Source organism: Callorhinchus milii, unplaced genomic scaffold (genome assembly GCF_018977255.1).
Source record: "Callorhinchus milii isolate IMCB2004 unplaced genomic scaffold, IMCB_Cmil_1.0 Scaffold5, whole genome shotgun sequence".
NCBI lineage: Eukaryota > Metazoa > Chordata > Chondrichthyes > Chimaeriformes > Callorhinchidae > Callorhinchus > Callorhinchus milii.
This window is the reverse complement of record NW_024704746.1, coordinates 28,841,805-28,864,554: the sequence shown is the minus strand read 5'-3', so window position 1 is coordinate 28,864,554 and position 22,750 is coordinate 28,841,805. Positions and strand designations below refer to the sequence as shown.

The 22,750-nt window shown below is 37.6% G+C and overlaps 2 protein-coding genes across 2 annotated transcripts; both read left to right on the top strand.

Moving 5' to 3' along the window:
* Positions 1–744: 744 nt before the first annotated feature.
* Positions 745–7,309, top strand: LOC103185561 (troponin I, slow skeletal muscle). The gene is made up of 10 exons (XM_007904155.2): positions 745–828; positions 2,919–2,950; positions 3,721–3,727; positions 4,286–4,447; positions 4,756–4,797; positions 4,923–5,054; positions 5,996–6,085; positions 6,193–6,369; positions 6,849–6,943; positions 7,047–7,309. The coding sequence occupies exons 1-10, from the start codon at positions 760–762 to the stop codon at positions 7,048–7,050; spliced, it is 810 nt and encodes a 269-aa protein (XP_007902346.1). The 5' UTR covers positions 745–759; the 3' UTR covers positions 7,051–7,309.
* A 6,161-nt stretch (positions 7,310–13,470) lies between these two features.
* LOC103185560 (troponin I, slow skeletal muscle) lies at positions 13,471–22,261 on the top strand. The gene is made up of 9 exons (XM_007904154.2): positions 13,471–13,637; positions 16,447–16,480; positions 16,600–16,609; positions 18,104–18,142; positions 18,852–18,983; positions 19,477–19,566; positions 19,829–20,002; positions 20,639–20,764; positions 21,442–22,261. Exons 2-8 carry the CDS (start codon positions 16,467–16,469, stop codon positions 20,741–20,743), a joined length of 564 nt encoding a protein of 187 aa, XP_007902345.1. The 5' UTR covers positions 13,471–13,637; positions 16,447–16,466; the 3' UTR covers positions 20,744–20,764; positions 21,442–22,261.
* Positions 22,262–22,750: the final 489 nt, after the last annotated feature.

Genomic DNA, 22,750 nt, shown 5'->3' with positions numbered 1-22,750 from the left:
GTATCTCTGCAGCCCTGTTTTGGTCTGGTAATTAAAGTCATATTGTCTGCAGCCAAGTGAAACATGCAGTGCTGAAATCTAGTTCTATTTTAATTTCATTACTTTGCTTCCAAAATGATTGGAGAATACCATTAACGCAGAAAATGTGTCAATTATTACCAGAATAAAAATGAAATCGCACTAATTTCCCTCAGTATTAGAACAGAGCTGTAGCAAAATAGAGTAACGCAATGCAATGGTGTTGATATTTTCTCAAATATTGCTACAGGTTAAAAGAAAAACAATTTCAACCGCTGGTTGGAAGATTTAAAAACAAGTTGATAAAAAGATGTTATGTATTCATTTGAGATCGGAATGGTTTTCTTCAATTGAATGGAATATTTAACATTTGCACAAAAAAATCTTAATATTGTGCCTAATAGTAAACATTCATTCTTTATATCTTTTTTTTGGGGGGGGGAATTAAATTAAAAAATGGTTGCATTGAGTCATTTAAATGTTTTTCTTTGAATAGTCATTCAATTTGGTTCATTGTTGCAGGTTCAAAGTTCTTCTCAATAAAAACATGTAACTTTTTTCTCTCCAAACAAAGATATTAGAACAACAGCATGAAGGTGACCATGATTCCTGAGTCTAACACATAGATCGTGTGTCAGATGCTGAATGACTGCTAAAAATAAACAATGCATTGACAACTGTCACTGCTAAATTTATTATCCAGTCAGGGAATAGTACCCTTTTGTGTTTTATAATAAATACATGCATGCACTCCATTCACTACCAGATCTATTGTCCAACAAAGCGAGTAGTTTGATTCTCATAAGGAAGGTAAGAATGATTCGAGGATTTATTATGAAAGGGAATTATAGTCTGCAGAATTATAGTCTTTGAATCTACTTTGGGACTGTACAACGCTTAATTTTACAATGTTAACTGGCATATTAAAAATTGTCGAGCTGCTCGCATTTGAGTAACAACATCAGTTTGAAAATTGTGTAGATAATAATGGGTACGTGTAATGAAAGGTATTCATGTTAGAAGAAATGATGAAGTGGAACTGCCCAACAAACCCACTATTGGAGTTTTGTAAATAACTTGGATCTCTCTGAATTATTAGTATTTAATGAGTCTATCACATGGACAGCCAGAAAGAATGGTGTTCAGGGAAAAAACACACACTTAATGTATGTGATAAAGTATTAATATGAGAATGGTGATTCAGAGAATAACATTAATATTGCCTCATTGTTTAGTGTGCATGTGTCATAAATAATTAATTGTGCAAATGTATGATGGATTTTTTTGCCAAACTTAGCATTTTAGGAGCACAGATAGTTTTTTGTGGCGGAAAAAAGCACATTGAAGAAACCTATAAGCACGTTGAAACATCTTAATGTGAGAAGACGCCAAATGCCAAAGAATATGATTACACTACACTGGAAGTGGGATAACTGTAGTCAATATGCAACTAACTGCTTGGAATTTCAGATAAAGGAAAATGAACCCCGGTTGTCTACAGCAACACCTTGTAACTCCTTTTGGGAGAAAATGTCTGTTTCCACTTCATCCAATGTAGGGAACCACAGTCCTTGCAGACAGAAAAAAAAAAGTCATTTGCTCACACTGCTGTTCAAAGTGCCATATAAGTTTTGCATTATTGGAATTGAATACACATTTTGTAATCCAAAGGGAGATCTGAATATTTAGGTCAAAGAGTCTGCGCTATTATAATGTAGTTTTAGAACCAGTCAGAAAACGGCCTAAAATGTACTGAATAGTAACCAACATTTTTAGCTGATTAAGCTCTCAACAGTATCCCCAAAGCACATTCTGGGACCCCCAAGCCGTGGCTCTTCCCAATCTGCGTTAATGCTTCCTGGAATTACGTAAACCAAATTTATCCCTCCAGGGAGGGAGTGTACGTTCCATTCCAGACACAGAGAATTTTCCATGTGTAGGTTGGCATACATATGTAGAAATCTCAGTCGGGTTTGGATACTCTTGAACACTGTGTTGGGTTTCCACACGTGTCAGACACTCGGCCGACCAAAAAAAAGTCCCCGAATTACAATAGAACTATTAAATGTTTCCAGAGGAGTTCTCCATTTCAGAGTAAATGTAGATGTAGAAAATATTAATGCTAAAATGTACCGGTGTTAAGTGACAGATCATGTTTGAAAGCCAGATGTGCAGTTACTAATATTGTTTCAATATCGACTTTCACAAGTTTCATATCTTCATATTTTCCTTGTGGGCCTGGTTTCGAATAGGGGTACTTACATTTCAGAGATATAGGGCCTAACTTGTGAATAGTATACACATAGCTACAGAGGGAATTAGGGGTGCCTTTAATTATGTAATTAGCAACCAATGCAATCTGTAATTGTTTTTCTTGGTTAATTACAGTTAAGGGGATCTTGTAATTAACTCTGCACATACAATTTACATTTGTTTGCTCAACCAACAAATTAGATCGCACTATCCAATCCTGATAGTAAATGTTTTCATTGCCTCACTGACCAAACAATAAATCTACCGGTTATTTTGTTTTGACTAGAACTTAAGTATCCACTTGTAGGAGTTTTACTATAGTAGTAATAATATTTATCATCCTTGCATTTGATATAGTGCCTTATCATGTTGTCAAGATATCTCCTCCAAGAGTTTCACAGGATATATTGCAAAGTGGCTTAACTGTATTTTGGGGGTAAACACCATCACAGAGTCCCTTTCCCTTGCCAACAAAGTTTTAATGTAGCTGGTTGTTAATAAACATTTCTGGGTTCCCTTCAAAGCATTAGATCTCTGGTATGAGGAGATACTCTCGCACTGCGTCATATAACCTGAGTTTACACCTTCACCATATCAGACTATTACCTAAATATTGGGGGACAAAACAACTATATGTTTTTTTCCAGGTTGAATATCACAGTCCTAAAATGTCTGAAAGGTAAGTTTCTTTTTAACTTTGAAACTAGATTTGTCTCAAAGACTATAACTCTGTCTGTAGATAAAGGTTTAGTTATTTCACTGTAACACCTGGCCTGCCTCCTTCTTTCACTGAAACTTCATAAAACCTTTTGGTTATTTGTTTGCCAGGCACACAACAGAGTGGCATTAATCATTCCAAAAAGTATTTGCCCATCCGCGTTTAAGATCCTTGCACTCACTCGTAGAGCCTTCCACAGTCTTGCTCCTAGTTATTCATTTTCCCAGCCAGGGTGCAAACCCTTGACTGTCCAGCACCTTGGGACGTTCTCCCGACGTGAAAGGCGCTATATAAATGCAATTCGTGGTGGTGGTTGTTGTTGATGTGATAATATCACCAGTGATATTGAATGTTCCATTTTTCACCTGTTAGTTTTCTGTAAGATTTATAAACTCATCTGCAGTCACTACAGATCTTTGTGTCCTCTGAAGATCTATCTAAATAACACCCATAAAAAAATCTGCATCATGGATTTTTAAACAGCATACAACGCACATATGTCATTGATTACAAAGTAAGTAATGTAAGCTTAAGAAATGCATTCACTTCACTTAAAAATTCAACTCATACATAAAGCTGTCCAATGGAAAATAAGACTAAATGGGTGGCTCTTTCAAAGAGCCAGGACGGGTATCGTATAATGGGACAATTAAGCTTAAATTGTAAATGTATACTGAATATCATTTCTGAATAGTAATGCTTTTCTCTCTTTTTCTCTCTCTCTATTTCAGTGAAGAGGTAAGTCTTTTAAATACACCTGGAGTTGTGTTTTCATAGCAGTCGCATGTGTTCCAAAAGTGAGCCATATCTTGTTGGTTTTGATTTCCCCAGATTTCGACAGAAACGTATAACCGTTATAATAATAATAATCCTTGCATTTGATATAGCATGGTATATATTCAAGACGTCGCAAAGCGCTTCAAAAAAATTTAGTATAAAGTGAATTGACTGCATATTTTGTGGGTGAAACGCAGTAGCCAATTGCGCGCAGCAGTGTCCCACAAACAGTCATGAATTGAGTGACCAAATTATTATTATTATTTTATTTATTTGTTTTTTTGAAGGGTTTATTACCCCTGGAAAAGCGATCCTCCAATCGACTAAAACCAGGTTCCCAGTTACTGCTCGGTAAATTAGAGGCGTGTGGAGTAAGAAAACTTGCCTAAGGTTTCAGCCCAGCCCTGCCTGGGAATCAAACCCGGGTCCTCTCACTTGCGAGGCGAACCCTCTACGTGTCACATCAGGTATTCCTCAGATATAACGATTGTAATAATGAAACCATTAATATTGTGGCAGTATGACCAGGATGCTGTTGAAGAAACTATTGAAGAGACTGAAGAGGTTGAGGAGGTGGAAGAGCCTGAGCCCGAACCTGAACCAGAACCACCTCGACCAGCACCTCCCATGTCACGGGCTCCACCACTGAAGCCAAACAATATGAATGAACTCAATCAAAAGGTATTCAACCTTCCTTAATGGGTAGGGCAGGATAGGGTGGTCCTAGCTGGTCAAGCAGCGGGAAAGCTTGCCGATATCAATGGCAAGCTATGCGGTTATAGCTGGTTAGACTCCAGCAGTTACCCCAACTCACACTCTGGGCTCCAATTGCAGGTGGGGAGTACTCTGAGCTTAAGTTCAATAATGTTCAGTTACCCTATGTTATATCTTGATTAGAATTAGGATTCTGTTGTTCATTTGGATATAATGTCAAGGTTAATAGCACTGAAATAATCCTGTTTTTCTTTGTTTTTTCTTTATCACGCCAGAGAAAATCTAAGATCTCAGCGTCACGCAAGCTTCACCTTAAGGTCAGGCAAATGTTTTATGTCTTGGCTTATTAATTACCCCGAAGGTGTTTTTTTTCTCCTCTCCCAAAACTTAACGTTTTCACGATTTGCATTTGTTTTGTTGCAAATTTTTTTTTTTTTTGCAGATTTTAATGTTGAGCAGAGCTAAAGATGACCTCGAAAAAGAAATAACAGATCGAAAGGAAGAGAAGGAGAAATTCCTTACAGAGCGTATGGTGCCTCTTAACTTCTCTGGCCTTTCTCTGACTGACTTACAAGTGAGATATTATTCGACTGTATTTCATAGCGTATTTATAAAAGTTCAAAGCATCTACTGGTCTGTCCGGTCCTTCCACTTAGCTACACAAATGTAATTTGTTGTTGTTGAATCATGACTTTGCTTTAATATCAGAAGAATATGATTACATTTTACGAACTGTCATAAAATAAACATTTCAGTTAAAACCCTGGCTCGTTTTAACAATGGTAAGTCCTCTCTTCCCTTGTTGTGAAGCTATTTTAGTGCTCATATTAATATAAAATGTTCTTGAAGTTGCACTGAATTTTGGAACAGTGTCTATCATCACCTCCCTATTCCCCCATCCCCACAGCTTAGTCCATATCACTGTCTCTGTAAAACCCTCTGAGACTTTGATCTACATGAAGGGCACAAAGTAAATGCAAGTTATTGTTTTTGTTTCTTTCTATCTTTTTTGGACATTTTGTTTCTTTCTCTTTTTTTCTTTCAAGACCCTATATTTCAAGGTTGTAGCCTCATTTTTCTTTGCCTTATCCTTACCCTAGTAAAGGTGTTTCAGGTTAGGACTACACAGAATTTCACACATCAAAAGCAAGAACACAGAGTTGATTAGTCACTCCCTGACCTAAGGCACTGAGGCTAATTGTAATATACAGTACCTCCTTCCACATAGTGTAAGAATGATTCACTCAAATGGAAGGTTAAACTTGGCATCTCCCGGTCTGAATGATGAAAGTATTCAGTGGATAGATTCACTGAGACATGGAAGAGCCTTACCCATGTTCTAAACATAAATATAACAATATAACACTCAATTGCCCTTTGATCACCTCTCTTCTATTCACTCCATTTCACATCTTGCTTGAGTTTGCACCATATCCCCACCATTCCAAACCATTTAAAGTGCTACATGGACACACGTTGTTGTTGCTGACAAGCATGTAACTTTTTTTATTGCAGAAAATGTGCATAGATCTTCACAAGAAAATAGATATGGTTGATGAGGAAAGGTACGACATTGAGTTCAAAGTTGGCAAGAATAATTACGAGGTACCCGACAAGTCTGACCCACTTTTTTTTGCCTCTTATTATATTGGTATGCCAATGCTGTAAAGGCAGCACCTTTAATTCCTGACGTAACACTATTCTGCCCACAGATTCAGGACCTGTCTCTGAAAATCCTTGATCTTAGAGGGAAGTTTAAACGTCCTAATTTGCGTAGGGTCCGTGTTTCTGCTGATGCCATGCTGCGGGCTTTGCTGGGATCCAAGCACAAAGTATCCATGGATCTGAGAGCCAACCTGAAGTCAGTCAAAAAGGATGAATCAGAAAAGGTAATAATAACTATTTTTCCTATATATATCCTTCAGGTGAAACATTACATCGAAATCTCCCTGCCTGTTCAGGTGGGCGTTAAAGATTTTTCTGAAGTGCACCAGACTTTAATAATAATAATAATAAGTCTTGCATTTGATACGCCTTATCGTGTCTTTAAGACGTCTCAAAGCGCTTCACAGAATATACTGTAAGGTGAATTGACTGTATATTTTATGGGCGAAACGCGGCAGCGAATTGCGCACAGCAGTGTCCCACAAACAGTCGTGGATTGAGTGACCAGATTTCAATTTTTATTTCTTTATTTTTGAAGGGATTATTATTGTTGTTATTATTTTTAAAGAGATACGTTCAGTTAACTACCACTTTATTTATTGGACCAAATAACTACACTTCTGAAAAATAAAATTTAAAAGAAAACTTTACAAGGCTTGAGAGCTTTCACTTCAAAATTTTGCTTTGTGTTACCTCTTTCTAGGAGCGTAATGCAGAAGTGAGCGACTGGCGTAAGAATGTGGAAGCCATGTCAGGGATGGAAGGCAGGAAGAAGATGTTTGATGCTGCTGCACCTCAGTGAGTGTTGTTGGACACTAACTATATCACTGTTATGGACGGCATTTCATTGTGAACTGAAAATATTGCTTGTGTGTTTTTTTTTATTTGTTTTTCTCTGCAGATAACCAACCAGCTGTGTGTATGGGATATTTCATCATATGAAGGTGTGTGCAGGTTGCTTTCCTTCCAGCAGTACAACATTTTTAATAGACAAGGATTAAACATTTACAAACAAGCACCAGCCCTCCTGACATTTGCCTTTAAAATAGACTTTGTAAATTTCCTGTGATTATACTTAGCAATTAAATATTTACAAAGATATATTTTGCTGTTTAAAGTGACTACTGGCTTGCTATTGAATCAGCAATAAAAGTACGTATCTGACTCTTGCCTTTTATTATCAGACTTCTATTTTCTTCGATGAAATATGAAGGGTGTTCATTTCATGTAAGGATATAGGAATGCCCTCATGCTCTTGAAGGAGTTCAGGTAGCCTCCTGCTAAGTGCTGGCTGGTTACTTAATAATAATCCTTGCATTTGATATAGGGCCGTATTACCTTGTTGAGATGTCTCAAAGCGCTTCACAGGACATATTGTAAAGTGGATTGACTGTGTATTTTGGGGCTGAATGTGGCAGCCAATTTGTGCACAGCAATTTCCTGTAATACCCATTGAGACGTGAGAGTACTACCACTGAGCCAGGCGAACACATCTATTTCCATCATCATCTTACATCTGTTTATTACAAGGCAGAATTTCTAAATGATAAAGACTACGAGATTCTGGTCAACACGGATTTTTTTTCTAGTAGGTATACGTTAAATGGGTTTATCCAAGTTCTACAAATACAATATATTCTTGGTAGTAAGGAGTGCATTATCCAGACAGTTAAAGGCATATACAAAGTACAAATGCTCAGATGTACACTGCTCTAACCATAATATGCCTCGGGTATTGCATACAATCCAGGTGGCTGCAATTTAAGGGGCCACAAAGATATATTTTATCATTTCTTAGATCCAGCATGGAAGAGAGCAATGAGGATGATCCTCAATTGTAGAGGGATGAACAAAAGATAAGCTAGCCTCAGTGATAGATATCCTATAGAGGTACATGAAATACTAAAGATGGTCAAGTATACCTCGAGCAATACTTTCAACAGGACGAGAGCACAAATTCCAGGTCGTGAAGGAAATATTTATTTAGAGAGAGTAATAAGATTGCACTGAGGACATTGGAATCATATAATGCATAACAACAACTTGAGTTTACTTAGCACCCTTCATGAAGGACAAAGTCTTGGAGCATTGAGACCTAGACATAGATTGCCTTCAAACCTCACCCTCGCTTACAAATCCCTTTGTGTCCTTGCACCTCCCTACCTCTGTGATGTTCTACAGGCTCACTTTTCTATTCGTCCACTCCGCTCAACAAACCTGCACCTGCTTCGTGTCTCCCATCCGATCTGCCCCACTATTAGTGGCCAAACCTTAAGCAACTATATCAACACCCTCTGGAATTCCCTCTCTGTTACTCCCTCTCTCCACCTATCTTCAAAAGCTGCCTAAAAATCGTATTTCTTCGACTGTACCTATGGCCATCTCCGTACTCCCTCTTCCCCCATGTCATACATCGGGGCATATTTGTAATTGATAAATTTCAAATGACTAAACTTCAACCAGAGGCTGGATTATTTTCCATTGACAGGAAACCCAATGCAATGCTGACACGGAGATCACACACTTTATTCATTGAGGGAGGGAACTGTGCCGAAACTGTGATGTTCAATGTAAAACAATTGACTTGGAATTGTAAATAAAAAAAGCAAATATGCTTCTGTTCCTGGCTGTATAAAATGGGAACTGTGTTGTGCATTCTTTGACGTTCCATTCAATTAATAATAATAATAATTCTCGTATTTGATATATAGTGCCTTATCAGGTCTTCGAGAAGTCTCAAAGTGCTTCACAGGATATGCTGTAAAGTGAATTCACTGTATAATTTGTGGGCGACTTCACAGTATGTAACAACCCAATGGGGCAGATGCAGGACTTGACGACAATTAGATATATAGCATAAGAAGCACAAAAGATTATTCAGACAATCAGTCTTTTTCTGCAAACATGTAAAATTTACCTTGTCGTGGGCACTGCTGAACCACTTAGTCTCCTGAGAAAACGTTCTAACCCTATATTCCCAAATTCTCAATGATAATCAAGAAAAAATCGCTGGACTATCCATGTATTCCCCACATCTCCAGTCTGGTCGCTGTTATCCTGCTAGTCCTCTGCTGAAAACTTTAATGAATCAATACCCTAACATCAGGGAATATAACAGCACAGAAGCAGTCTACGCTGATATTTTTCTGCACTGTAGTAATTTAACTCCACTGTCTTCCTCACTCGCCATACTATTCAATATTCCTCGTTGTCAAGTATCTATCTAATTTCTGCTTAAAGTAATGTTTTTAGTGTTGGATAAGTAGCAAAGTCCTGTAGCTCGTTAGAGCACTCACTTTGCAAGCAAGAGACGTGAGTTCAATTTCAGGCAGAGGGCGAAACCTTGGGCAAGTTTCCTTACTCCACACAGAGCCTAATAATAATCCCTCCAAAACAAAACAATAATAAATTGGTCATTTTCAATCTACGACTGTTTGTGGGACATTGCTGTGCGCAATTGGCTGCTGCGTTCGCCCACAAATATACAGTCAATTCACTTTACAGTGTGTTCTGTGAAGCGCTTTGGGACGTCCTCCCGACGTGAAAAGCGCTATATCAAATAGAGGATTATTATTATTATAAAGAAACCACCATTTTCTGCAGATAATTTGATTTTCTCATTTTACAAAGGATAGGGCAAGGTAAAATCGAGGACTTTACTGAGTGATTGTTTTCATTTGACTAACACATAGCCTCAAGATTTACCATATACAGGAAATGTCAGTGCATATTTATATTTAAATGATGTATCAATCTTTGTCACCAACAACAACAACTTGCACTTATATAGCATCCTCCATGCAGGATAGTGTCTCAGAACGCTTAACAGTGGTGGAGCCTGACTCCGAGCCAGGTCGAGGGGAGATAACTGTACATTAATCAGTGATCATTACTACTCTGGTAAGCTGAACTTCACTTACACTGTTCTATGATATTTTCTTACTAATTCAGGAGCTGACTCATTCTGACATTTCCACCACTTGCTTATTTCAACTTTCATTACAATCTGAAATCACGTCCTTATAAAATCATATGAGCACATACGTTTCATTCAACTTTGTTGGTCGTGTTGGATTTACAGAAGAATTAAAACCTCCAAACAGAATCAGTAGTGAGTAGTAGTGTTCTTAACTCAATAGCTGATTCTCGCCTCAATACATTCCTCAGATCGTTACATTGGCCATCCTAATCCTGCCCATAGTTCTTTAACCTTTTAAAAAATATATATAAATGTGTCTCCTTACTCCTCCTTACAATTCAAGAGTGGGAAAGCACAGGAGGGTATTCAGAACATCCTGTTTATCCTTACTCTTGGAAAGATCTATCCATTGAATACCTGCCCTTTCCTCATTCCATTTGATATTCATGTTATCCTGCATCAATTTACAGTATTTCTATTTCCCAATTGTAACAAACCTACAATACATTGTTGGATAACACTTGAAGAGGAAACAGACAATTGACTGGAAACCAATGAAAGAAGACCAGGAAGTACAAAAAGGGATTCTGGGCGAATAGCTGGTGTGGGTTTAATGGTTAGAGTATTTTGACCTAACTTACCTGAGTTGTGAGAGTCACCATGAGGTGAAAGACCAATTCATCTCGAGGGTTGCTGGCAAGGACACTGGGAGAAACTCTTTTCAAACAGTTTTGTGGGATCTTTAATGTCTCTCCGAAAAAGTAGACAGAAGTTTGGTTTAATATCTCATTTACCTCCAACAATGCAATACTCCCCCAGTACTGGTCATCTACAATATAAGCTCACAATCCTGACATGGCCTTATACACACACAATCTGCTGTCCTGAAAGCAAGAGTGCTACCAAGTGAGTGTTTATTGCATTTATTAATTAACCAAACATATAAATCAGAACGTGCATTGTGCTGAGTTGGGATAGAAAAATATTCACTGGAATAAGATCTATCTTTTAAGGAGGTGTTAATCTTTGTTTTGAAATGTGCGCAGCTGTTATCATTGGTATATTTTAGAATACAACTATTTTCTCCAAATATAAACACGCAGAGAAAGGACATTGAAAGTCATTGCAAGAGCGGAAAGGTCTAACACATGCAGATGATTGTGTCAGCAAGGCACGCAGAGCCTATGGTTCTGGCTAGACATAACGCTTGAGATTAACACCTGTTGCTTTTGTATTAAACGCCAAAGGAAAAATTTATGCAGACCAACTCATTGTTCACTTCAACACCTTTGCAGATTCTCTTCGCTTATAAGGTCAGTTTCCACTGTTGAGATTTGAGGAAGAAAAATGTCCTAAGAACAGGTCAGTCTTCTTACGTGGTTTTTCTTAAGCCATCTACAAGGCACAGCTAAACCACCGTTTATCTCCTTTCTGCTTTAGCACAAAGCCTATGGCTCTCTTTTCTTTGCTCAAAGAGGAATCTGTTTCGTTCTGAATGCTTCAACTGACTCCATGCAGCTGTCAGTCTATCACATAAGTCAACAATTCTGAAAGATGAATCATTTATTTTGGAAGTTTCTTATAACGGGGAGTCCCTTAGTATTTTCCCTTCTATTTCTGTTTGGAGAACTTCTCCACATTTACCGCACAAATCGCCTGTATTGTGTTAAAAATGTGGAGCACTCTGACACCCTATCCTGTGTGAAGAGCACTGAATAAATTCAAGTAATTGTTGATATTTCGAGCCCTTCCCCCTTTCCCTTGTTTTTTTTCTTTCTCTCCAGCATTTTAGAGCTGAGTCCTTGGCTTAGAAATACCTGTTAGTCCATTCAGTCCTTCAGCCTTTCAAGGTCAAAATAAGTATGATGTTTAATGTCAAATATTCTCCTTGGGGAGGAGGTAAACAGTATATCTCTGGGATAGATGTGATTATTACACGCCATGCATTGCAAAGCCAAGGTTCTTCAATACGACTAGGAATTATAAACATGTCTTTAACCCTGCAGAGCTCAAATCCTAATGTTAGTCATCTTACTGTAAGATTTGCCTGTGATTCATATTGGTAATCTGCTTAGCGACCATTTGCTTCATTTTTCTAGTAACAGGAGAATTATTTCAAATAAAAAGGCATAACAATTGCACCAGAAAAAAAAATCCAACGTATCATCTCATTTTTTAGCAGATCTGCAAAGTCTTGCAAATAATGCCGTTATAAAGTTGGTGAAGGTGTTTGATTTAATTCTTTTTTATATCGTTTTTAGCATCTTGCTACATTTAGCAAAATTCACTCTCCCTCAACCCCTCTGCCTTGCCCCCTCTCTCCCCTTTTTCAAGTCCCGCCTGAAAACCTTCCTCTTCGACCGTGCTTACAGCCACCTCCTCACCCCACCCCACAGCTTGGAGTCAGGCTATGCCACTGTTCTGAGACTCTGAGACTCTACCCTGTGCGGAGGGTGCGATATAAGTGCAAGTTGTTGTTGTATTTAAACTTTCAGTTAAGTCATTCCGCATAATAATAATAATCTCGATAATAATAATCCTTACTTTTGAAATAGCGCCTTATCACATCATTGAGACAACTCAAAGCGCTTCACAGAATATACTATGAAGCGAATTGATTGAATATTTTGTGGGTGAAATAAAACCAGCTTATTTTTATTGATAAATTTACTATAGTGGGATCCAGTAAATGTGAGATTCCTGACTTAATTAATATGTAAATTATTTATTTATTAATGTACGATTCTATTTTCCTTTTGCACTTATCAAGTTAAGGTAAGTCAACGCTAGGAATTATAGCTTTTATTCTTCTCTTCTGGTACTGAGTGTAAACATCAGCAGAGCTACATCAAATGCTAGGTCATTTGCCACATCAGTCATCCTTAATTAATTCCACAATATTAACAATAATCTTACATTTGATATAGCCTTTCGTGTTCGATGGATGTTCTCGAAGTGCTTCGGAAGATGTACAATAAATTGTAGTGACAGTGTATATTTTTAGGCAAATCCTGCAGCCAATTTGAACACAGCAATAATCACAGCAATAATGTTTAAAAAAAAATTACTAGCAGTAAATTTATATCCACGAAAAGATCTTCCCATTTCATTGGGGGTTCCAACCACAATATGTAATAGCTGACATCCAGGATATAACGCAAACCTTTTTAATATGTGAACAATATGAGAGTAGTACCTTGAGAGTAGTAACAATAGTACCTTTGCAGGTTGATAAATAATTATCTTATCAGTATGTATGGGACGTGGTGACTACTTTAGGTCTTTAACGTTTTAAAGCTGCACTGAAATTATTCCATGATGTATTGTAATTGTATGCCAGTGGCCAATGAAGCTATAAAAGGAATGTGGAGAGAAATGATAGCACGAATGTGCAGGTCAGTGGACCATAGTGTGATGAAATAATGTCAGGACATAGCAATGTCATAGTTGTGGTACTATTTTAGCTGGCCACTCATAGTCAGATGAGAGGACACCAGGAAACAATAAATACACAACTTGTTCTTCTTCTCCGACGACATTAGAACCTGCATTTGTCTTCACAACAAAGAGCAGGTAAGAACCACTTCTGTGAAGGAGAGTGTAAATTAATGGCCAAATTCATCATTTTCTAAACGCTTTGTTGATATTTCTCAAATTTTCTTCAAACCCAACTTTCAATGTTAAAACATGATCACGTTTTTGTTACTTTAACACATAAAGCAGTTAAGGATTTTATTGGTTTACTGAGCTTTGTAAAGCATTGTATACATTTCGCACATTGAGTTATATCTGAAATTTGTTCGGAACATAGTACTAACTTAACCCGTTATAGAAATGAATTCTCTTAAAACGCACAATAATAATAATAATAATAATCCTTGCATTTGATATAGCGCTTTTCACGTCGGGAGGACGTCCCAAAGCACTTCACAGAACACACTGTAAAGTGAATTGACTGTATATTTGTGGGCGAACGCGGCAGCCAATTGCGCACAGCAATGTCCCACAAACAGTCATAGATTGAAAATGACCAATTTATTATTGTTTTTGGTTTTGGAGGGATTATTATTAGGCTCTGTGTGGAGTAAGGAAACTTGCCCAAGGTTTCGCCCTCTGCCTGGAATTGAACTCAGGTCTCTCGCTTGCAAACCGAGTGCTCAACCACTGAGCTACAGGACTCCACAATGTAATGCATAATGCAGTATTATTATTATTTTCCCTGTGCATGATATCGTGTATTACTTTCCCATTAATAAGATGTTTAAAGATTTTAACAGCTCAAAACATTCTAATGAGCTGGAATGAAGTAATAAAGTAATAGCCTTCTGTTGGGAAGGGTAGAGCCAGCAGATGGTAACACCAATTGTCTCCTGTCATCTGATCCCGAAATAGAGTGGCAATTATGATGACCTTACGAAGCACACATCAAAAATGTCAGACCTCAAGAAAGTGATTTATTTCAACACAAGCACAATGCATACACATAGCAAAGCAGAATAACCATTAATCCTTCTGATCCAAGGCGACCAAAACTCTGCTGTCAACATACAGAGCTCTATTTTCCTCTCTTAACTTAACCGGACCAAACTCCGTACCCACATCTCACCAGTTCTGGCCCAGGCTCCACTGGCTCCCCATCACCGAATGGATCGACTTCAAGTTCCTCACTCTCATGTTCAAATCCCTTCACTCCCTGGCACTTCCCCACCTCTCCTCCCTCCTCCCTCCCCAATCCACCAACCGGCACCTCCGCTCGACTGGCACCGGCCTCCTGCTCGTCCCTCGCACCCTCTGCCCCACCATCGGAGGTCAAGCATTCAGTCACTACGCCCCAAAACTCTGGAAAACTTTCCCTCAATCCCTCCGCTTTGCCCCCTTCCCTTTTTCAAGTCCCACCTGAAGACGTTCCTGTTCGACTGTGCTTACAGCCATCTCCCCCCCCCACACCCCCCCGGCTCGGAGTCTGCTCTGTCACTGTTAAGCGCTCTGAACCGCTACCCTGCGTGGAGGGTGCTATATAAGTGCAAGTTGTGTTGCTAACGGAAGCCGTGAGCTAATTTTGGAAATCTGAAATTGTTTCGGGATAAGTAACAAATTGCTAAAAGTTTTGTATAATTCTGGGGTTTGGTGACGTGAGAAAAACAACAAAACAACGTTCAATACCAACAATTACAGATATTGTTGCCAGTTGTGTAGACTGATGGAAAAGAATGGAAATGGTGCCATTTTGGGGACATGAAATTGCATACTGCAATGACATCAATGAACGTTGTTCATGAAGTGCTACACCTGAGTCAACAAAGTACTTATATAAGAACTATTCAATCATGGAAATACAACACAGGAGGCCAGTCAGAACAATAAGACTTTGACGGTGGCAACGCCTTTGCAAGAGATAACAATCATAATCCCTCATTTTGTTCTCCACCCATCATATTAATCTTCTTCAAATGTTCAATTATTCTTATCCAATTCCCTTTTAAATGTTGTTAATAGTCACTCAGGGCAAAGCATTCAATAGTCTCATAATCTTATGTGTGAAAAAAGTTTCTACTAATTTCCAACCCTTACTTTTCTATATAAGAATATTACATAGTAATTATAATTTTTTTTCTCTATTTGGTGGCATATTTTCCTCGTGTGGATATACGTGCCCTTGGAAAGAGTTTGAGGTACAATAAAATCCTTTACAATTAGAGTTAACTATATTACCTGTCTTTTACCATAGTGGTGAGAAAGGGTATCTGAAAGGACACTATAGTCCTTATGTATTCAATGATACATCATAATGCACAATGAGCATTATCTTTCAGTACAAATCTGAATAAGCACAGTGAAAAGAATTATCAATCTCTTTGATTAACATATTCAAACACCTTTCCAATGTTTTCCTCTTTTCGTAACATTTCTTAATTAGTGCTTTCCAACCTCATTGAAACCTCTTATCGGATGCTCTTCAAGTCTCCAAAAGTGCTTAACCTTGAAAAGTGTTAGCCCACTTGTTTAGACTTTCAATTCAATTTGGATAGAGCACGTATATCCACACGAGGAAAATATGCCACCAAATGGACAAAAAGGAGTTTGTCAATATGACCATTTATGTAAGTCTGTTGTTTTTCCAGGGATGATATATATTTCAGCCACACCCAAGTCAAAATGTTGCTTTGCAAAAGCACATCACCAATACGTTTAACTCTGAGCATTGCTATATCAGTGAAGTAGTTCTTCTGAGCTTGGAAATGGGGAAAGTTGTTGGTACAGCCATGAAAGGGTTATCAGCTTTATCTAATTTATCTTCATTTCACGGCTGTTCTGTCCTTGCAGAAATAAACAATAATGAAAATATGTATTGTGAAATTATCACTGCTTTGTTATTCTGCAGAGGGAAATTAAACAATCAGAATGTCTTCCGGAAAGTAAGTACTGATATAAAATTTATTTTCCAAATTCTATCTACAAATTATTATTTTGAAATGTAACCTGAGAAACACATTAATTAATATTCAATATTCTTTTTCTTTCCCCTACTGTGCAGCACTGGACGGGTCAGTATTTATTTTCAATTATCTTCCACACAATATCTATTGCTTGGAAAACTGCCCAGACGTTCCCAATTATTCAGTCAAAATACTTGAAAGTGATCTGAAAATTCAGTTTTTAAATGATGCCTTCCATTCTCATATTTAACTCACAACAATTAAAGCTTGTCTTTTATTCAATTCATTGGTAAAGTATTTGTGCTCATCAAGGTAAGACCGGTCAGTGCTGGAAAATGTTAACTTTTTCCTTATTTGCACACAATGTCAGTATCGAGCACTCCTAGGTCAGGTATAGTATGGGCTAGTTGCAGAGTAACCCATAACATTTGTAGAGGTAAATGAAGCGTGTATTATGAAGGAACACTGAGAACTGAAATGTCCACAGTTTACCTGAACCAAATAAAGTAGAACACCCTGGAACCCAGGGGCAGATTAACTAATAAACCAGGTAAGACGTGGTTTAGGGCTTTGAGGTCAGAGCGGGCCCCAGATATGGTTAGCTCCTTTACCCCGACTTCTGAGCCAACTGTTGGGTGATGTCAGGAGGGGAGGAGACATTCCCATCCTCAGCCAATCCTTAGGAGTAGGTGGACCAGTGCAATGCTTCATAATAGACCTGATAACACATTTGATAACTATCAAATCTGTTATGAAGCCGCATTTTGCTTCCCAATATAACAATGGGCTCACTTCTAAATCATTTTTGAATAATATAAGCAGCAGGTCCAGTATAGATCCTCAAAGACCTTCACTAGTTTCTGTTTCTCTCCCTCGCTGGCGCTCAAGTACAAAGGTTTCCCAGTTATCATCAACTTTGCTTCCTTTTCCTACACCGCTGGTCCTGGTCAATGCTCTGGTATTTTTGAGCCTTGATTAAGAAATGCTAAAGGCAATTCCTTTCGGTAACTGGAAGGACATTATGCATCTCACACTGAATCTCACTACGAAAATATATCAAGTTGGAGCAGCATTTCCAAATCTCCATTATGTACTGTATTGCTGGAATTTATAATCAAGAGATTTGTTAAAGAAATAATTGGAAATTGAACCCCTTCAATCGAACTAAGTGACTTGCCGTTCACCCCATGAGTTTTAACCTTCTTTCAATGGCTCGCTTGTGGAATCCTATCCAATGGCTGCTTCAAGTTCAAGTAAATCATCTTGTGAATAAATTGACATGTTTATGTTATTAAGGTGAAGCATTGCTGACTAAACATAATGCAATTCAGATGTATGGTTGCATAAAGATTTTTATAACAGCATTTCAGGTTTTTTTTGTGTATCAAATGAGTTTTATATGTCCATTTATTATTTTTTTAAAAGAAGCAATGAATCTATTTTTTAAATTGCTTAGAAGTCCTACAACACACATCATAGCATACAGACTCTGTAGTTATCATCATATCTAGTTGAAATATCTATAATTAATATTTTTCCACTGTGTGATTATAAAAAGGCTAAGTGAAAATCTTGATTCTACCTTTTGTTTAATTTTCACAGAAAAAAAAGGTCACTATTGCACAGAAAATCAGAATGAAGGTAAGAACTTAGAAACAGATGATAATTGTGCAGTAATTATCTACTGAATCTGTTGAAACTGAATGACTACTTCAAAAGAGTAATGAGCGAGAGAGGCTAGTGAGAAGAGCAATTAGAAAAAGCTATCCTTGAGTTGACAAATATGAAAAGCAGTGATTTGATATTTGATATTTCACCTTTCACAGAATTTGCTGTTAAGTGTAGTGATTGTGCATTTAGTTGACTCACGATAATAATAATAATCCTTGCATTTGATATAGTGCCTTCACACATTGAGATGTCTCAAAGAGCTTCACAGAATATATTGTTAAGTGGATTGACTGTGCATTTTATGGGTGAAATTCAGCAGCCAATTTGCACAAAGCAGTGTCCCACAAACAGTCTAGAAGTGAATGACCAATTGATTTTCTAGAAACTCCCTTTTCTTTGCACTTATTGCCATGGGATCTTTAATGTCCACCTGGACAGGCAGACAGTACTAGTTATCCAGTATAGCTAGTCTTGGCTTGCAGTGTTGAAGAGATGTGTACACTTTCAACTCTCATTAATGAGCCGTTACAGACTGGTAAATTATTAATAATGCCTTGGGCTTCTTCACAGTTATTTTTAAGAAACGTTAATCTTTTGTTGAACAAAATTCCCAATTCATGATTTAGTCTGAACTAACAGTCAACTTTTTAGCTAATACAAAATTACGTTTCATTTGCAGACTGCACTGCTTGCATACGCAAGCAAGGCTCTGGCCAAGGAAAAACTGGACAGGGAAAATGAGAAAAATAAAACCATTGAACAGAATGTTCCAGGGCTAAGCATGACAAAGCTTTCTACAGAAGAACTCCAGGTGAATTGTTGTTATGTGTGAATCATTAAAATTTAAAGGTTACAATTGTAAACTTGATTTTTTTTCATTTAAGAAAAGACTCTTTTCACGCTTTAACCAGGTAGAGATAAAAAAGAAGCAATGAATATTTTGCTAAAATATTAATTCGACTGGCTCCATCCAGCCTCCTGCTTGTGACCTCTGTTCCAACCATCTGTGGCTGCGATTACAGCTTCTATGTCCTGAAACTCTAGAACTCCATCAATCCCTCCGCCTTGCCCCATCCATCCCCATCTTTAAGACCTGAAGACTTTCCTCTTCAACCATGCCTACGGTCATCTCCCCCCCAGCTCAGTGTTGCGTTGCACCACTGTCAAGAGCTCTGGGTTGCTACCCTGTGTGAGGGGTGCTATATAGATGCAAATTGTTGTTGTTGTTTGCAACTCGAAAGGATAAAGGGACAAAGAAGAAACCAAACTAATATGTCAGACTGATACTTATTTAAATTTTCCAGGGCCTTTGCAAAACTTTCCAGGAGAAGATTGATAATACTGAATCGGAGCGCTATGACATTCAAAGTAAAGTGACCAAGAATGATTCTGAGGTAATTGTACTGAAACCATCTAATCAAAGGCAAACTCTCAAACTGCAAATAACCAAAGGTTTGGCAAAAGAACCAGAGGGGAAGCAGAAAAAAAAATTGCAAGGTTATGGGCAAAGAGCGGGGAGTGGGACAAGTTGAAGGGCTCTTTTAAAGAGCTGGCACAGGCACGATGAGCCGAATGCCCTCCTTCTCTGCTGTAAGACTCTATGATTCTATGATTAGATTGAAGGATAAAAATGACAATATGTTTTGTTCTATTTAGATTGACGCTTTAACGCAGACGATCTGTGAACTTAAAGGCAAGTTTAAACGTCCCTCTCTGCGAAGAGTCAGAGTGTCGGCTGATGAAATGTTAGGTGCTCTAGCAGAAAACACATGCAAAACTTCCATGGATCTGAGATCCAACCTGAAATCAGTGAGAAAGGAAGATGAAAAGGTAGGCAATGTTGTTCTCCGAACACTACACTTGTGTTAATCTTCCAGAAATGGTGTGAGAGTTTGGACGTATGCATTCTGAAATGCCAAATTTCAGAATATTCCAATATTGATCTTCTCTCCATTCCTTACAAGCTGAGAAACTCAGAATATCTATCTAAACTTGTATTCTACACCAAAACAAAAAAAACTAGTACTGCACCAATAATGTTCTATGTAGTGTCAAATTAATTATTAATAATTGTTCCTGTGGTGTATCTATGAAAGATCATTCTGTTTAGTAACGTTCTTTTGCTTTTACTGTGCATGCACCCCATACTCCCTCATCTGTAGTATAGGGAATAGGGAAAGTTATAGGACTAAACAGATAGCACTTTCTGAGAGCCAGTGGTGGCATGATGGACCAAATTGCCTCCTTCTGTGCTATAAACATTGATTATATGGTTCTATTTTGAGGGTTGATGGTTTGTTGATGGTTCTATCTTGTTGTTGTTCCATTTTCCCAGTGTTGGCTTTGGCCCATCCAAAACAAAAAGGATGAAGATTCCACTTACCCCATATAATCAATTATCACTGTATGTTCGTATTTCAGCTAGTTACCAATGTTGCCTTGATGTATGTTTCATTCTATTCGAAGGATTACAAGTCAGTTGAAGTCACCGACTGGCGTAAGAATGTGGAAGAGATGTCTGGGATGAAAGGAAGAAAAAAGATTTTTGATACCTTTAGTGGTAATCAATAAGAGATGTGTATCAAAACAAAGGTGAATCTTTTTTTACAAATATGCAAGAATTCAGTGAAGGAGAATGCATTACAAATGCTGCATTGCCATATACAGCATCTGATTTGGTTCCACCTCAGAACTGTGCTGGACATATTCACCAGGTCAGATTTGTCCCTCATCTGCTTTAACTTTGTATTAAAGCATTACTTCTAGTAACACAGATATCCATTGTCTTATCTTTGAAAGACACAATGAGAGGCCTTTTTGCTTTTTATTGCATGCTTATTGCACAAGGTTAAGAGAATCCTGTCAGACGAAGCATGCAAAAGCTCTTTTGATGGTTCAGTTGATATCACTATTATCCTGTTTCAATCCCATTGCTTGTAAAGTAATCTGTGAAAGTTTCCTCCTCTTTGGCAAGGAAAAGCTTTTGTGCAAAGATTTGTAGGGTTTCAAAAGACCTATATTTGTTCCCAAAACATTGTATGTTAACAAATGAGTAATTACAGTTAGCTGAATTATAGTAGTGGGGCTAAAACTGTGTTTGCTGTGTCATTATCAGCCCTGACTTATTTATAAATATCTCATGGAGTGACTGAGACTGTAATATATATGGATCATAGCTGTGTAAGGAGCAACTAGATATTTAATGAACCTGAACCTGCAGCAATTTTTGTTTTCAACTAGTAATTCTCTCTTCACACTTTTTATGCCAGCTCTGCCCAACAAGAATTTGGAAATCGTTGAGTTACCACCTGGAATGCATCCCAATAAATTCAGGAAAGAGGCAAATCTTTATGAAAATGAAGACAAAAATACAATAAAGTGATGTGGTCTGTAAAGAGAACAATTGATGAAAGACAAGAGTCCAATTGATAAGTGAAAAAAAGAACAACGACTTGCACTTATATAGCACCCTCCACACAGGGTAGTGTCTCAGAACGCTTAACTTACAAGGTTCAGTAATGTCTTTATTAAATATCTTTAACAGTCGTCTCTCTATGAATATATATGAAAGTGGTAGGGCAGGAAGAGGAGACAATATTCCTTTGAGTAAAAAGACCTTTTCAGCTTTCAAACTAATTATGAATTTTCTTTCCATAGAAATAAGACCACATACGTTTCCATTCGAACCCTTTCTAGTTTAAAACTAAAGGAATGTGCACCACCATCAAATATTGCCTAATTGACGGTCTTTTTGTAATACCTGTAGACTGATTGAAACCTGTGTTATATTCTGCATTTTGTTGCTGATATTCTGCTGATGTTTTTAAGGAAATAAGATGCCACGGGGTAATAAATGTGTAGGTCTTTTTGAGAGGAATTCTCTCGTGTGTAAAATACCGGAATTGTCTCTATTTTGGTTTCATGTTATAATTTCTGCATGTGGTAATAATTCAGTTCAACAATTCCGAACAAATCAAGATGTAAATCGTGTAAAACTATATGGTGCGCTTAAGAGTAGCAACTTTGCAAAAATCAGATTTAAAACATATGGCTGTTTAGTTTTATTAAAAGCCTAATAATGATAACTTATACAATTACTGCGTGACCTTTTTAAAAGCATACTATATATGTTTTAAGTCCAGTTGAGAGTTTATAGCAGCAAACAATTGACCCAAGAGAAAAAAAGAAGTAACCAAGAGAATGAAAACTGAAGGCAAAATACTGCAGATGCTGGAAATCTGAAATAAAAACAGTAGTCGCTGGGAACACTCAGGAGGTCAGGCAGCATCTATGGAGAGAGAGAGAGAGAGGTCAAAGATCTTTTGTTAGAATTGTATTCTGACGAATGAAACCTGAAGACTGACTCTGAGAAAATAGTTTACAAATGAAAGCATAGCGTTTCACAAATGAATTACACCTAGTCCACTTGTGGAACACTTACATGCTTTGGGATATAACCGAGAAATATCCCCTGTTCTATTGTTTGCTTGGACTGTTCACTGAATACCACCGACTGTTAAGCGGAAACAATATTTCAGACATGGCATCACTTCAAACAATCGCATATAGTGTTTTCGT

Coding starts and splice junctions, on each gene's coding strand:
- LOC103185561 (XM_007904155.2), top strand. CDS start 760: ATGCATGCACTCCATTCACTACCAGATCTATTGTCCAACAAAGCGAGT. Junction 4,798..4,922: donor CACGCAAGCTTCACCTTAAG/GTCAGGCAAATG, acceptor TTTTTTTTGCAG/ATTTTAATGTTGAGCAGAGC. Junction 6,370..6,848: donor AAAAGGATGAATCAGAAAAG/GTAATAATAACT, acceptor ACCTCTTTCTAG/GAGCGTAATGCAGAAGTGAG.
- LOC103185560 (XM_007904154.2), top strand. Junction 18,143..18,851: donor CACAGAAAATCAGAATGAAG/GTAAGAACTTAG, acceptor TTTCATTTGCAG/ACTGCACTGCTTGCATACGC. Junction 18,984..19,476: donor TTTCTACAGAAGAACTCCAG/GTGAATTGTTGT, acceptor TAAATTTTCCAG/GGCCTTTGCAAAACTTTCCA.